Source organism: Melitaea cinxia, chromosome 10 (genome assembly GCF_905220565.1).
Source record: "Melitaea cinxia chromosome 10, ilMelCinx1.1, whole genome shotgun sequence".
NCBI lineage: Eukaryota > Metazoa > Arthropoda > Insecta > Lepidoptera > Nymphalidae > Melitaea > Melitaea cinxia.
This window is the reverse complement of record NC_059403.1, coordinates 10,455,643-10,471,544: the sequence shown is the minus strand read 5'-3', so window position 1 is coordinate 10,471,544 and position 15,902 is coordinate 10,455,643. Positions and strand designations below refer to the sequence as shown.

General features: G+C 30.9%; 1 protein-coding gene across 1 annotated transcript; it reads right to left on the bottom strand.

Annotated features, from left to right (window-relative positions):
* Positions 1 to 1,911: 1,911 nt before the first annotated feature.
* LOC123657100 (putative inorganic phosphate cotransporter) lies at positions 1,912 to 13,941 on the bottom strand. Its single transcript, XM_045592687.1, has 8 exons — positions 13,908 to 13,941; positions 13,045 to 13,265; positions 5,858 to 6,094; positions 5,323 to 5,529; positions 4,411 to 4,584; positions 3,585 to 3,801; positions 2,647 to 2,885; positions 1,912 to 2,187 (listed from the first exon to the last, which is right to left on the bottom strand). The coding sequence occupies exons 1-8, from the start codon at positions 13,939 to 13,941 to the stop codon at positions 1,972 to 1,974; spliced, it is 1,545 nt and encodes a 514-aa protein (XP_045448643.1). The 3' UTR covers positions 1,912 to 1,971.
* Positions 13,942 to 15,902: the final 1,961 nt, after the last annotated feature.

Below are 15,902 nucleotides of genomic sequence, written 5' to 3'. Positions count from 1 at the left end.
GCTGAAGTTACTTGGGGGTCTTGAGAGAGACCCCTAGGGCCAAACTTATATTTGGGCGCGGAACAATCGACACCCTACGCAATATGAAGTTAGCTAGCGAATGAAGTATAACTTCTTACGTGCGTATAATAAGTACATACACACTTATTGGAACGAAGTTCCTTACGGCAGGCTTGGAGGATATAGAAATTTTGCCGGGCGACCGAACTGAAAAAAATGTGAGACTAAAGCCGGAAGTGACGTAATATCAGTCACACGACTGTATAATATGACGTATGTAAAACTGAACTCATTTAACATTAACAGCTATAAATGTTTGGCGTTTTTTGGTAAAATAATGAATTATAATAGCTATCGTTGGGCTGTAGTGTCAATTGTATAGTCCATTTATTTAGTAGTCTCCCAAATGGCAACCAAATGTGGCGTACTTCCGACCACAGAAAATTAAAGTAAATAATGTAATTTCGTAAAGTGACACAAAGAGAAAATGAATGAACAGTACTAATAAGCCATAGATGAGAGTAAAATTCATTTTATATTTAAATATTTTTGAAATCATTTTAAAACCTTATAATAATAACAATAATAATATATTGAATATTTTTGTTAAGAATTAGCAGAGGCACAGAATTATGAAAAAAATGAGAAGATAATGCACAAAATTTTAATCTTAGAAACTTTTGATGGTTGGGAACAACAAAGGTTAGCGAATCATACCAAACCTATAGAATCATCCTTATCCGTAATTAATCTATAAATGTTCAAAGTATACCTGATGAACCTCAGTATCCCAAGTTTTCAGTACGCTTTCTTACGTCAAAAAATCAGAAGATCTAAGGTAAGATGTAAAACCCATTGATCAACTCATTATTGTTTTTTAATAGAATTTTGCATGTTTGTAACTTATTTATTTCAATGAAACAAAAACTGCTCATTGGTCTTAAACGAGAAAAGGCTCTACTTACTCATGCTATTTATGCCGCTCTAGATAAAATATGACATAAGGCTTTTCTGATGTTATAAAAATATATATAAAAGACCTTTGTATACAACAAGAGTAGCAAATAAATAAATTTAAATTGAAATAGCTTTGAACAAAGCAATGGAAATTAACTTTAGTTCAGTATTCAAGATATTTACCATTGTTATGAGTAAATTACTTTGAAAACGATTTCTTTGAACAAGAAGTAATGTACATTAATGTACAATTTTATTAACCGACTTCAAAAAAAGGAGAAGGTTGTCAATTTGACTGTATTTTTTTTATGTGTGTTACTTCAGAACTTTTGACTGGGTTGACTGATTTCGACATTTTTTTTAATCGAAAGGTGGTGCGTGTCATTTGGTCCCATTAAAATTTATTTGAGATCTAACAACTACTTTTCGAGTTATATCTATCTAATGATGCGTTTTTACTTGACTATTTTTTCGTCGACCTTCGTTGTATCAGACCGCATAACTTATTACTGAGTGTACCGATTTTGATGATTTTTAATTTAATCGAAGGCTGGTGTTTATCATGCGGTCACATTTAAATTTCATCGAGATCTGATTACAACTTTTTGAGTAATCTTTGATAACACGTATTTACTTCACTATTTTTTCATCTACCTACGTTGTATTACTTGTCGATTTAATTGAAGTCGGTTTTTTTTTCGTTTGCGAGCAAATACAATCATGTACTTCTTAATATTGTGATATTTTGTTATTTTAATATATATAATATTGTTTAAAAAGGGGCAGATTTCAAATAACTAATTTGTGTATACAATGTATTTCACATAATAATAATGAATGCTATATCCAATTATTGATATTCAGTGCTTAGTAACAAAATAGTGCAAACATATCGTCTTTTTTAGGTGAAAGTGTTTATTTCTATAGGAATTAAAAACCAAGAATAACACAATATTATTTTTTAACAATTTATTTTTAAAGAAATTAAATAATTTTGACTAGCAGGTCTATATTTTACTTTTTCTCGTTATTGGTTTCCATTTTTAGTTTCTCAGAGTCATTTTTTCTAACAGGTAGATCGCCATGCTTCCAGTTTGGTGGATAACCGTGCTTATTGACGTCATCCCACCAGAGTTGTTCACCTTTCGCAAGGATTAAGTACTGAATATTTGTGATCACCAAAACAGCAAGGCATACCCAAAAAGCTATTCGCCATTCTTTGAGCGTTGACTGAAATAAAAATCAAATATATTAATAACGGCCTCTATTGCTGACAGAACGCCATGTACATGTTTGCCCGAGAGTCGAAACTGTTTGAAATAGTATGATATTTTGTATTTAATTTCTTTGTTTATAATACAAAAACTTTAATTTGAAGTGAGTAGCACGACTACGATACAAACAAGGAAGTCGTTTCATTATCGAAAGGAAATGACATTGATGTTGAAGTACTAGATATGAGGAAAAATTATTTGAAAATACACAATAAAAAATAACTAAATAAATACTGTTTCAATTTTATCTCTTTTACACGACTTCAACATCATCAATCTTATTTTTAAAATTCACTTTTTATTTTCATTACATTACGAAAAATCATATAAAAATTATCGCAAAGCATCAATAACGATTGTTTTTGAGTATAAATATGAACCTATTATTATCAAAGCTATTTGTAACAAAACTTACGTTTGGAGTCAGTATACCGATCAAATATGGCGTAATTATTCCAGATACTGCAGCGATACCATTCACCATCGCGGTAGTTGTACCGGCGTAGTTGGGGGTTATGTCGAGGGCGTTAATTTTCATACCGCTGTAGTAAGCACCCATAAGTGTCATGGCAGCAATAAACCAGAACACCGCTAAAGTAGTGTCACAGCCGGAATATGAAGCAAGAATTATACAAATACCTGGACCGGTGGCGGCTGAAAATAAAATATAATATTTTGGATTTTATTGTAAGTCTTAAGAAAGAATATACAATTATTACAAATTCAAATGGAACTAAATATAATCTATTTACGGTTGTAACCGATGATTTATTGATTGATCATGTGGTATAATTGGAAGTTTTAATAATTTTTTGACCGGAAGTTCGAAATTTTAAAGTCGAGCTAACACCATTTAAAAGCCTTTAATTTGTTTTATACTAAGGGTTGTAAGAAAAAATAGTGAGGAAACTATAGTACTAAAGAAATTTTAAAACATTTATCCACCAACAAGTAGCAAAACGTCCCGTTTTTGTCCTCAATATGTAAGCCTATGCAATAGAATAGAATATATAGACTGCTATAGAAAAATCACAAAAAAACTTCGTAACGTGAACTAAACTCAAGTTGATACTTCCAATATTATATACTTAAATAAAACTGACTTAGCCGAGGTGATAGAATAGAATATGTAAATAGATAATAAAGAATTAGAGGTCTAAATCAACGCAGTTTTTAAGTGCTTAATTTGTTCTAAAAAATCACGTTAAACGGAAGAAACGCTGAGAGTTCCTCTTACCCGAAATGGAGCTCTAACTATTCTTATTCATAAAAATACAAACAGACTATAAACGGAAAAATTTTAATATACACATGATCATAAAAAATAGATATAATGTAATACAAAATTTTCACCTATTGTCGTATACAATTTTCTAGCTGTCATTATGCTGTGGTAATTTCTTTTAATACAGAAATCACAGACCAGTCCGAATAAGAAAGAGGCGATCCACATCGCAACGTATGGCATGGCAGATAGTAAGCCAGTAGATCTAATATTAAACTTCAAGACATCAGTCATGTACTTGGGTAAGTCAGTAACCATTGAAAAGTAACCCCAGTCGTGACCAATCTAGAAACAAAGAATTAATTTTGCTTATTTCCATTATTGTAATTCATGATATTTTATAGCCTGTTAACTTATAATTTCAAACTTTTTCTTCATTTAGTTACTAGTATAAAGGCTGAAGTCAAATAAATACAAAGTGTAATTTTTAACTAATAAAAAACAATTAAACCTTTTAATTACGTTAAGTTTTCTCATAAAATAAAATAAATTTAAACCAAAATTAAAATGTGTTTATTCGAGTAGACTTCAAAAACCTTTTTTATCATAATTTTACATTATTTGTATTTGTTAAGTAATTATATGTATATTCTTCAAGTGAATATAATTAATGCAATGCGACATTTACTTCAGATTTTTATATTGCTGAGAAGAATCGGTAAAAATATTAACAGCTACTCTTTTAATCGGTAAGTCTTTTTTAGATTAAGACCCGTTAAATATTAAAAAAAATAACCCTAACCAATCTAAGCTCAAAATTTGACCGGTTATCGGCATAATTTCGTTACTAAATTAATTCGACGGGTCTTAATCTAAAGACAAGCACTTTTAATCTTTTTGATAAAATACTTTCAGAGGATTTTTAAGATTATTTTCTATAAATTAATAACTTACACCAGCGACAATCAAAGACCAAAGAGGCACAGATCGAAGTAAAGCCTTCCACGGGACTGGTTCTAATCTCTGCTTTTCACTATGAATCAGTGCTTGAACGTTTTCATTCAAAAATTTCTTCTCGCTATCGCTAATGAAAGGATGCGTATTTGGTGTACTGTAGCAAATGAGTGACTGAAAATGTAGAAATTTATGTGACGTTATAACTACAATGCTACGGTAGTAGCAAAAAATAGAAAAAATAAAAAGTTTCTTTGACAAGTACTTAACAATATAGAAATCACATTTTCTTTAAATATAGCATAAGAATATATATTCAAATTTTAAACACGTCATTTGAATTTCATTTAATTCGACTTTAACAAAGGAGGAGATTTCTCAAGTCGACCGTATATTTTATGTGTGTTCGCGGATAGCTTCGTCGTTTATGAACCGATTTTACTGATTCTTTTTTTGTTGGAAAGGAAATATCTTAAGGGTGATACCATGATAAGAAAAGCAGGATCCGATGATGGCTTCCTAGAAAAATCAAGGAGTATTTTCGAAAATCGTATCGAAAAAAATTAACGAATGCACTAGTCGTGGAGACTTACTCCACGTCCACTTACGTTGTATTACTTGTCAATGTAATTAAAGTCGGTGTTTTTCGTTTGCGAGCAAACATACATATATAGTGTAGACATTATACAGTGTCGGTCACACAAACGTTATAGGTACTTGAGTAAATCTTGGAATTTCTTATCAAGTGATACATACACTTATCAATATTTTTAATTTTTATATTTCTACATATATATACATAATACTAACGATTGTTTTATTTTTTACATATACTTTGGTATTTATTCTAATTATTAGAACATTTAACCGATAATAAACAAATTAATCTATCAAATTGCATTTCAAACTTACCCATAAAATAAACCATGCAAAGCCGAAGCCTCCAAACAAATAAAATACGTTTTCCCAAGATCCGTCATACATAATGAGCCCTGAGAAGTATGACCCCGCTATGTTACCAATTTGAGCGCCACCAAAAACAATGGATCCGAAACGAGCCCTTTCAGATTTTGGTGCCCATTTTGATATTATCGCCATCAACGCAGGCATAGTTGGACCCTAAAAATTAAATTAGTTTAATATAACTCTATAATCTTTTTTTTTTTACTTATGGTACTAATAATAAAAGTATTAGATAGTATTAGAAAATCCCTCAATCAATAAAGCTACACTGTCTGAAAAATAAGGTTATATTTGTAGTATAAAATACTGTCCAGTAAAACCATAATTGTATATATTAATTGCCAAGCAAATCTTGGTATTTTTTAACTCAAGCAGAAGTTTAGTAGTTGATTTTTTATTAGTTGTAAATTTGAATACAAAACACAATTACTAAATTTATTAAGTCATAAATAATATAATATAGTAGTCATATTTAAGTTATTACCTCCCCAAGTCCTTCGACCACACGAAGTATAAATAAAGCTGTAGCTCCCCCACTTTTGACGGCGATTGGTGTTATAATAGTACAAACGGCTGTAGACAGCAAACCTAATCCCAGGACCCATTTGCCACCGAAACGTTCAGCCATTATACCACCAGGTATGTGAGTTAGTACGTAACCATAATAAAATGAGCTGAGAATTAGACCTTGTGTAGCTTCACTCCATTCGAAAAGGGATGACTGCAACGATTTATAATTATTAATTAAAGTGGTAAAAGATGAATATATTGTTTTGTAATTCACACATTTTAATTTTTATGAATACTTTGGCCATATGAGATAAAATAAGCATCTTTATCTTTAAAATAGCAGCGTATGCATTTTTAGGTATGAAATTGGACCTAAGGATTAAAAAAAAAACGAAGGATACTGTTTCCCAGTACTTAAACTTAATGTAGATATTATCTGTTAAAATTTGGGTCTATTATAGTATCTATCCCGAGAAGAGTTACTAGCGAATCTAGACCGAGTTTCATGGCCGTTTCTATCGAGCTCCTGTAGCCATGTCGAAGCCGTGTCGGAACTCTTTGCACACCGTCCCGGCCATATTCCGCCTGTGATGACTCCGTCCTCCTCGGTCGAGTTTGATATGTGCGTTCCATCTCCTGTTACCGAGGGAGAGATGGACATGGCTCTAGAAGCATCTAGATTGTGTCGCTCGAGAGCTGCGCGCGGGCATTCTATAGGGGATGGTAACGGAAAAATGCGAAAACTACCACGTGGCGTACAATATGACGATAAAGGCACCGCTGGGTTTAGTTGGTATTTTGGCTCATTCAGTCCAGCCGGAAGCCCCACACTCGCGCCCGCCTCAGCGGCGGGGTGCGTAAAAGCATTTTACAGCGATAAAAAAAAATATGTTAATTTTTTTAGTACTATAATGAATAACCTAACTGTATTATTTTATTTCCTTCATTAAATCTAATACTATTAAACGAGCAATTCTTGTATATATATATGTATATATATAATCTGAATCTCGGAAACGGCTCCAACGATTTTCATAATATTTAGTATACAGGAGGTTTCGGGGGAGATAAATCCATCTAGCTAGGATTCATTTATAGAAAATGTCGTTTTATCCCTGTTTTTAGGGAGTGAAAAAAATATCGTTAGATTACGAAGGTAAATTTCGAATCTGTCAATTTAGTTGCAATAGCTCGGTGGGAAATCGGCCGGTCGGGATCAACCGAGAAGATCATGGTTCAAATCCCCATGTCCCTGAAAAAATATTTTTTCTTTTTTTTTTTAATTTCACCCTTTATTTTTTATTTAAATAGGCACTTCTTATTTTTTATTATTATGTCGGTAAAATCGAAAAATATTATTCATATTATTATTATTTTATTTTATTATATATTATCATTATTATTTTTAATTATTTTTTATTTTTGATTTTTTATATTTATTTATATTTGTTATTATTGTCGGTAAAAAAATATTATTCATATTTTATAAATATGTAATTCGTATTTAAATATGATTTTCAAAACAAACACGATTTGTTGGAGCGCCTATCAGTTTTGAGATGCAATTACTCTCAATTTTGTAATTGTGTATTTTATATCAATTTTTAATTTATCGTTATTTTTTATTTTGCTTTAATTCATTATTAATAATTGTGACGCGGCGTTGGCGCAACGGTTACAGACATGGATTGTACCTGTTGCGCTGGCGGTTGCGGGTTCGATCCCCGCACATGACAAACATTTGTTTTGGCCATACAGGTGTTTGCCGTGGTCTGGGTGTTTGTGCAGTCCTTGTGGGTCTCCCTACCGTGCCTCGGCGGCCCCGGTTGTTATCATGTATACCTGATAGCGATCGTTACTCATAGTAGGGAATATATCCGCCAACCCGCATTGGAGCAGCGTGGTGGATTAAGCTCTGATCCTTCTCCTACATGGGGAAAGATGCCTATGCCCAGTAGTGGGATATTACAGGCTTTAGCGTAGACAAATATTTGCTTAGACATTATTAAATTGTGTTTGCAGGCAAACGAAAAAAAATCGACTGCAATTACATCGACAAGTAATACAATGTAGGTGCATGGAAAAATAGTCAAGAAATACGCATTATCAAAGATTACTCCAAAAGTTGTAATCAGATCTCGATGAAATATAACCACATGATAAATATCGGCTTTCGATTAAGTTAAAAATCATCAAAATCGGTACACCCAGCAAAAAGTTATGCGGATTTTCGAGAGTTTCCCTCGATTTTTCTGGGACCCCATCATCAGATCCTGGTTTCCTTATCATATTACCACACCAGGGATATCTCCTTTCCAACAAAAAAGAATTATCAAAATCTTTTCATAAACGACGAAGTTATCCCCGAACATACATTTAAAAATATATATACATATATGTATATACTCTCATCAAAATCGGCTTTGCCGTTCCGTAAACCTTCCTCTTGAAGCCCTCTCTCCATTTGTGAAACCGCATGAAAATCCGTTAAGTAGATTTTGGGGGAATCGATCACATACGGAAGATATGCATTACTATTAAGATGCTTAACGCAAATTATTTTTTTATTTCAGTCACTTGAAATGCTTATCACTCTGAGTAACTTTTTCAAAGGCACAATTAAGTATAATTTAATAGTTATTTTTATAAAACCTCTCTATACACCACATTTTTAGTTTTATTTTCAGGCTGCAGTATGAATAACCTATCAGGCGAACTTATTGCTGCTGTATATGTTTCATACAAACTATCAACCCCAATTAAACCCCCTTAGCGATGGAATATCGCAAAATCCGTTCTTAGCGTACGTCTACTAACTATAATCTACCTTCCTGCCAAATTTCATCTTTGTCCATCTTGGATGGATGGACCATCCAGTGGTTTTTGAGTTCTCGTGATGTCAGTCAGTGACCTTTCTCTTTTATATATATAGATTACGATGTATTATTTGGACACTTCCTCGCCATCTATAGAGCATACATTTTAAATTTCAAGTCTCTTACCTTAATAACATAAGACTTTCATACAAACTTCCAACCCCCGTTTTATCCCCTTATGGGTCGAGTTTCGTAAAATCCGTTCTCAGCGGATGTTTACGCCCTATAAGGAACCTATCTGCAAAATTTCAAGTTTGTAGCTGTTATAGTTTCTGAGATTTCGTGATGAGTGAGTCAACCTACCATACCCCATTTTAACCCCAAAAGGGAGTTGATTTCTAAAGATAAATTATTTGAACACTTTCTCACCATCTATAGAGCATACATTTTAAATTTCAAGTTTCTTACTTCAAAAACATAGGACTTTCATACAAACTTCCAACCCCTGTTTTACCCCCTTAAGGGTCGAGTTTTATAAAATCCGTTCTTAGCGGATGTCTACGCTCTATAAGGAACCTACCTGGCAAATTTCAAGTTTATAGGTGTTATAGTTTCGGAGATTTCGTGATGAGTGACCTTTCGCTTTTATATATATTATAGATTATAGATAAGATATATAATTATGTATATTGAGTTTCCTCCGGCCGGATTGAGTAACCTCCCCCTGTTTTGAAGTCGGTTAAAAAGACTTCGTCCAAACCGGCAGCGAATCATTTTAACTCTCTCTTCTACTACTAATCCCTCATGATTTACTAAAAATACCGAGCGGAGCTCGGTCACCCAGGTACTTATTTTTAAAGAAGAAAAAAGTACAAATATGTTATACCTAAATTTCACTAGCAAAGTTTCAACTATATTTATATATCTTAATTGGTGTAGATTAATTTTGTCAGCAATACAAGTTTGTATTGTTGTTGTCTTGTTTAAATATTATTTCTCATTTCAGGACCCAAAATAATACAACACGTGACATGAATTTTGATCAGTTACAAATAATCTTAACAAAACAAGTTGTGTTAGCATGAAGTGAAAATATAACTAAATTGTGTCTATACAATTACTAATAAGTCTTATGTTAGCTTCTTTTGTATAGTTAATACTTCAATTTAACTACATATAATTTTCATACTAATAATTTTCTCATCTACACCCATAATCGAATTGTTAAAAAATAGAAGTATATGAAATAAGATACAAAATAAGATACTAATGTATCCGCATCAGATAAGAGATTGCCTTGGTAGACCCGTGATTGATAATTTTGAAGACAAGGGTTATAAAAAGATTGTGATATCTGAGTAGAGTTAACCTGCAATTACTTAGGAGGCGTGCATATGAAAAGCGATGCGATAAGATAGTTTTCTTAATTCGCCACGGGCAGAAACATTTTTATACATATTATGTGCCCCTGAAACAATCACACGCAAATATTACGCCAATTGCGTCATTTGCTATGTTATTGATTTCAATTGTTCTAATATTACGAATCCGTCAATTATACTATATGAAAAAACCTATTAGTGAACATCAATCATGTCTTACAAGGTCATCTAATACGTTTTTCATTAATTTCAATTACATGCAATTGCTTTATGAACGATCGTCACAGACGTTGTAATGACTGACATATCAAAGGCGGAAAAAAGTAGCGAGTTTTTACGAAGGTCAATGTTGTCTAAAGCTTTTTTTTAAAAAACGCACTACGCATTCAGTGTGTTGTACCCATTACACTGATCTTCACCCAAATAAAAACAATGTCGTTAATATCATAATGAAATGTTCGTCACGTCAATGTGTTTTAATAAATGTTTAAATTATCACATTTAAACAAGTGTAAAATAGGTCAACAATAAATGCCAAGGTTCGGTGCTAACATTAAAGAAAATAAATTAAAATTCAATTACACTTACTCGGAGATATACAGCGCATTTTCAATGCTATTTGACTAAAACGAACGTCTCCATATATTTTTGTTTTATTAAAAATACAATTAGTCACAGTCCAGAAGAATACATAATGCTTCTAGTTACCACTATTACCACCATTTCTTTATATACTATGTCGTCATGTTAGTTTTATGGAGTTTTCAAAATTAATCTATGTCTCAATTTTTTACTCTCCTCTCTATAGAAGTGAACCTTCTTCTTCTTTTAGTAGACAAGTTTGTGTATATATAATTATGTTCGTACAAACGATATTGATTATTAATTATAACGATAAACGATATTGATTTTTAAACATATCTTGATAAACTACGGAATACGGATCGTAACCTTTAGTATAATGCTCAATTAAAAAAAAAATAAGCGATATAGCTATATCTAGACCTTATTTAATTTTATTAAACAAACAATTTTATGGTAAAGCTATAAATATTTAAAATACGTTTCAAATAAATATAAACAAAGATGCTACTGCGGGGATTTTCTATACAAATAAATTTATAATAAGACAACACATTAGCGTCCCTGTTTATGATTGACTCAAAATATTTTTATTATATATTATGTATTACATTAGTTATTATTATTATTACTTTATCGCACCAGATTGCCAATACTATTACGGCTATCATAATTATTACCAATAAGCTATTTTCATTAAACGCAATAATAGGGGATTTAGATACAACACGTAGCACTTAGCTACTATTTACAGAATAATAAGTGCACAATGAAGTATTTATGAATTCATCGCTTACAATCTGTATAAACATTAATTATAACGCAATTAAGAAAATATATCAATATGCTTCGCTGATTTACTACAGGTTTATGGGTTGCATGACTCATTTTTTTCCCGAATAATACAATTTTCCTCACGTTTTCCTTGATCACTGAACACGAAATGAGTTTTAAAGACAAATCTAACTCAAGGATTTGTTCAACGCAACCTTTGGTTTCAATTCACGATTTAAAACGTCTGGGTGTATCTTGGCTGTATAACTTTTATAGCATCAATGTGTTTCCACAAAATATACTCCAACCTAAACGATACCTAAGAGTAACAGTAACTTTAAATTCAAAACTGTCGCTCTGGGAATAAAAGATATTTCGTTTTTTTTTTTTTTTGCTAGTGACACGTAAAATTTGATAGTATTGTGTCGAAGATAGATTTACTAACAAAGTATTTAAAACATAAATAAAAGATTTTAATACATTTTCGTGACATACGAGTAATTAATATTAATTTACTGATCATGTGTCAACTTACAAAATAGTTGGCGATACCACACCTGCTAAGTAATCTAAATTGCCTTATTACCATATTCGATATATTTTTTTGCGATTAAAATAAACGACATGCATGGCTTATTATTTACTCACGTCTTTGTCAACTTTTTTTTTTTCGACAGCGATTTTTTATGACATCATGTCGATAGTATATATATATATATATATAGTTTGTACCAATAACCGATAATAATTTTAGTATTAAAGTTTTTTTTACATTTATTACTCGGTTAAAAAAATTCGAAGAGGAATCTCAAAGTACATGAGACGTAATTTTTTTATGTATAAAATGTCAATTTTCCTCACATTAAACATTCACATTTCAACAGAAATATTTTGATAACATGGTAAGAGATTAAAATTAATGAGGATGGGTAATTAGTTAATACAATAACACTTACAGCCTGACAAATGTTTAACCTTTATACAATTTAAATTACAACAAGCAATTACAAAAACATCTATGCCACCTCCATCATCACATCACGTGTGTGGTCTTTAAAAGTTATGTGTTTTTCAGCGATAAAAACGGGTTTATACATTACTTTTCTTTGTATAATTAATTGTAAGTTTCTTTTTAATTGACTTCAAAAAGGAGGAGACTGTCAATTTGGTTGATATATTTATTTTAATGTATGTACACCGATTACGCCGTGATTATGTACGTGATTCGTTTTTTTTTTTTTTTTGTACGGTGCGGAATAGTTGCCATTAAGTCCCCTAAAAATTTGTTTCAGTTCGGTTAAGTAGTTTTATTTAATGATCATTTCTGTTTGGGCGTTGTAACTTTTATGTGTGTTATACCTCATAACTTTTTAATGGGTGCACCGATTTTAATAAATTTTTTTAATCGAAAAATTACGTTACGTCCTATTACTTGTCGATGAAACTGAAGTCGGTTTTTTTTTTCATTTGCAAACTCAATTATTGATTCTACCTTAAAGTGTAAATGGTTATACACTTTAAAAAAGTTTCATTGTCTTCTCAGTATGAGTCGTAACATAAACAATGAATAATATCTAATGATGTACATTTATATTTCGAGTACTTACACTATCCCTCATAATATAATCCGCTAACTTCATTGTTGTATTTGTCGGTATATTATAGTCCGTACAGGCATCGGGATCGTAATTTTCATCACCTTCACTAACCACATCCCTCCTTACCATCTGTGTGATCGCCAAATTGAGACATACTCGCATTGTATACGCATTCGCCACGGCAAACAGCGCCATTATCGCGAGCACATACCGTTGCGGTATTATGAACACTGAAAATATATTATATAAACAATAAAATTACTTGTTATATTAACGGGTGGAATTATTAATTAAGTTAACATATAAGCATATGTTAACGCGTACTATTTAATTTAATTTTTTCAATGTAAGTCAAATGTAAGTCGATTTTGATTTTTTTAAACAATACAGTAGTTGTACATACGAATGTGCTAAACTTTTTGTTATATTATAAAAGAGATGTACATACAAATGCAATCTATTTCTAAATTTACTCATTGTTAGTTTCATATTAAATATAATATACCTATTTAGAAGCAGGCACAAAGTGGCTTGTACTCAAATAATATGCTCAAAAATCGAAAACAAAAACGAATACACAAAATTTAAATTAAGAAAACTTGTTTTTGGCATTAACTAAATTAAAATTTACCTGAAAAAGAAAACCAATTTTGTCTGCCACATAATTTCAAATTTACTAAAAACTCAAAAAAAAAGTCTTGATTTAAATACCAAAAATTATTATAATGTTGTCATTACGACACCTCAAAACAATAAAAATAAATTTAGACTTAAGTAATACGATAACTTATCCTAAAAACAATGTAACATAGTCTATAGTAGGTATATATTTTATATTATATGTAACATAAATAAAAACTATATTTACTTACATTTCGACAGAGAAAGCCTCCATCCTGTCAACATATTGTATTTGTATCTGGAACCAACATATTCGACTTTAACAACGTTCACCATTTTCGTGTTCTATCACTAAAATATATTTAACAATTCGCGGGCACTTCGCTCAGTTTCTTCATAACAACTAGCTAGCTGAGAAACTAATCAGGAAAATTACTGCAAAAGGCTGCAAGCGGTGGCAAATTATACATCCGAAAAAAAAAACGAAATTGGATACGCTACTATGGTCAATCATGCTTTTCCTTAAGGACGCAGCCAGCGTAAACAATACCGTCACAAACTGACCTACGTAATCTTGATTACCACAACCGGTTTGTTTAAGGATAACCTAATTTTTGGATGTCAGATGAAAAATTATAACAAAACAATATATAAAATTTTCTCAATAACATGCTATCAAATGATTGATTAAAACTTGTGTTTGTTTAGGTAAAATTTACTGTACATAATTTAAAAAATATATTCAATATTTTTGACTGGCTTTGTAATATGTTATACTACGAGTAGGTACGGATATGAATATTTACTGAAAAAATATGTTTAATTTTTTTTCTATTTTTTAAAAATATGTTTAATTTTTTTTTTATTTTTTTTTTATAAACATTTTCTGATTAAGATAAATTGTTATATCGTTACTTATTTTGTTAAATTTACAACTTTACGGAGTAAGAATACATGTTGTAATATCCTCTTACTACTTACTGCATTATTGACCGGATTCAAAAAATAATATGTTCTCAATTCGATTGTATTCCTATTTTATATGTGTTACATCATAAAATTTTACTGCGTCTACTGATTTTGATGATTATTAGGGATTAGATGAAAGAATTATCCCTAATAATGATTTTAGTCGTTTTTTGTTTGAGGCAAACACAATTGTTATGTTTGTTTATTGCTTTAATTGGTTTTACTTTTTTTAAGCTACGTTGATAACGTTTTAATTTACACTAGCTTTAAATATTAATTTTTAAGAAATATGTAGGTACATTTTGTCATTACTTACATCTAAATATATGATACTAAAATATTAAATGACAAGTTCCTTAAAGGATTAGAAAACGAAGTTCAGGAATGACTTACAATTATTTGAGAATGATTAATTGATTTTGGGTTCTATATTACAATCGTTAAACCAGAAAAGTAGCTACGCTTTATGTTATACAAAGTAATTAAGTCAGTATTAATGCTAACATTAACCAACTTAAATCAAATTCTTATAAGTTCCTTTTTAATCCAATTTTTCCTCACTTTAACAGTGACAAAAACAAACGAAGCAATTTATACAGCCAAAAGTACTGTTCAGTTTTAACATAGTTTTACATATGAATATTTTTATCCTGCCATTTTATTTTCTACAAGGATTTACTTATACACTTTAGAGAGAAGAACTTTACTCAAGAACCAACAAATAGTAAATAAAGCACTTGTGTAGAAGTACTCCTAAGCCTCAACGGATATCGACGTCAAATAAATCCAATTTTATTATTATCTCATACAAAAAAAACCCACTCAGGGAAGTCATAACTTTTTGCTGATAAATTTGAGTAGTAGATGTGACATTTGATAAGTAATCTCAACTCTTAATCGATTGCCATCTCTACTTTAAATTGATCGTCCTCGGCATGGCTAATATTTAATACTTCATGCTGTAACTTTACTATTTTTATTTTATAGAATAACGACGTAAATACTCAACTACGCGAATATTTGAAAACTATCGTTTACAAATACGGAACATTAATTACAATATTTTACACAAAAGATACATAACTATACTGTTTTTGTCATCTACACTTACAATGACAATGGAAAAATTCTGTGCATATGAAACATATTTTGAAGAAATGTTCGGAAGATATTTTATAAACGACTAGCTGTGCCCGCGATTTCGTCGACGTTATTTTTCAGTTCGCGGAGTTATAAAAAAAATCTAAAATAAAAGTAGTCTAAGTTACTCCTTATTA

Coding starts and splice junctions, on each gene's coding strand:
- LOC123657100 (XM_045592687.1), bottom strand. CDS start 13,941: ATGTTGACAGGATGGAGGCTTTCTCTGTCGAAAT. Junction 3,802..4,410: donor GGTCTTTGATTGTCGCTGGT/GTAAGTTATTAA, acceptor CTTTGTTTCTAG/ATTGGTCACGACTGGGGTTA. Junction 2,886..3,584: donor AAAATTGTATACGACAATAG/GTGAAAATTTTG, acceptor TTTTATTTTCAG/CCGCCACCGGTCCAGGTATT.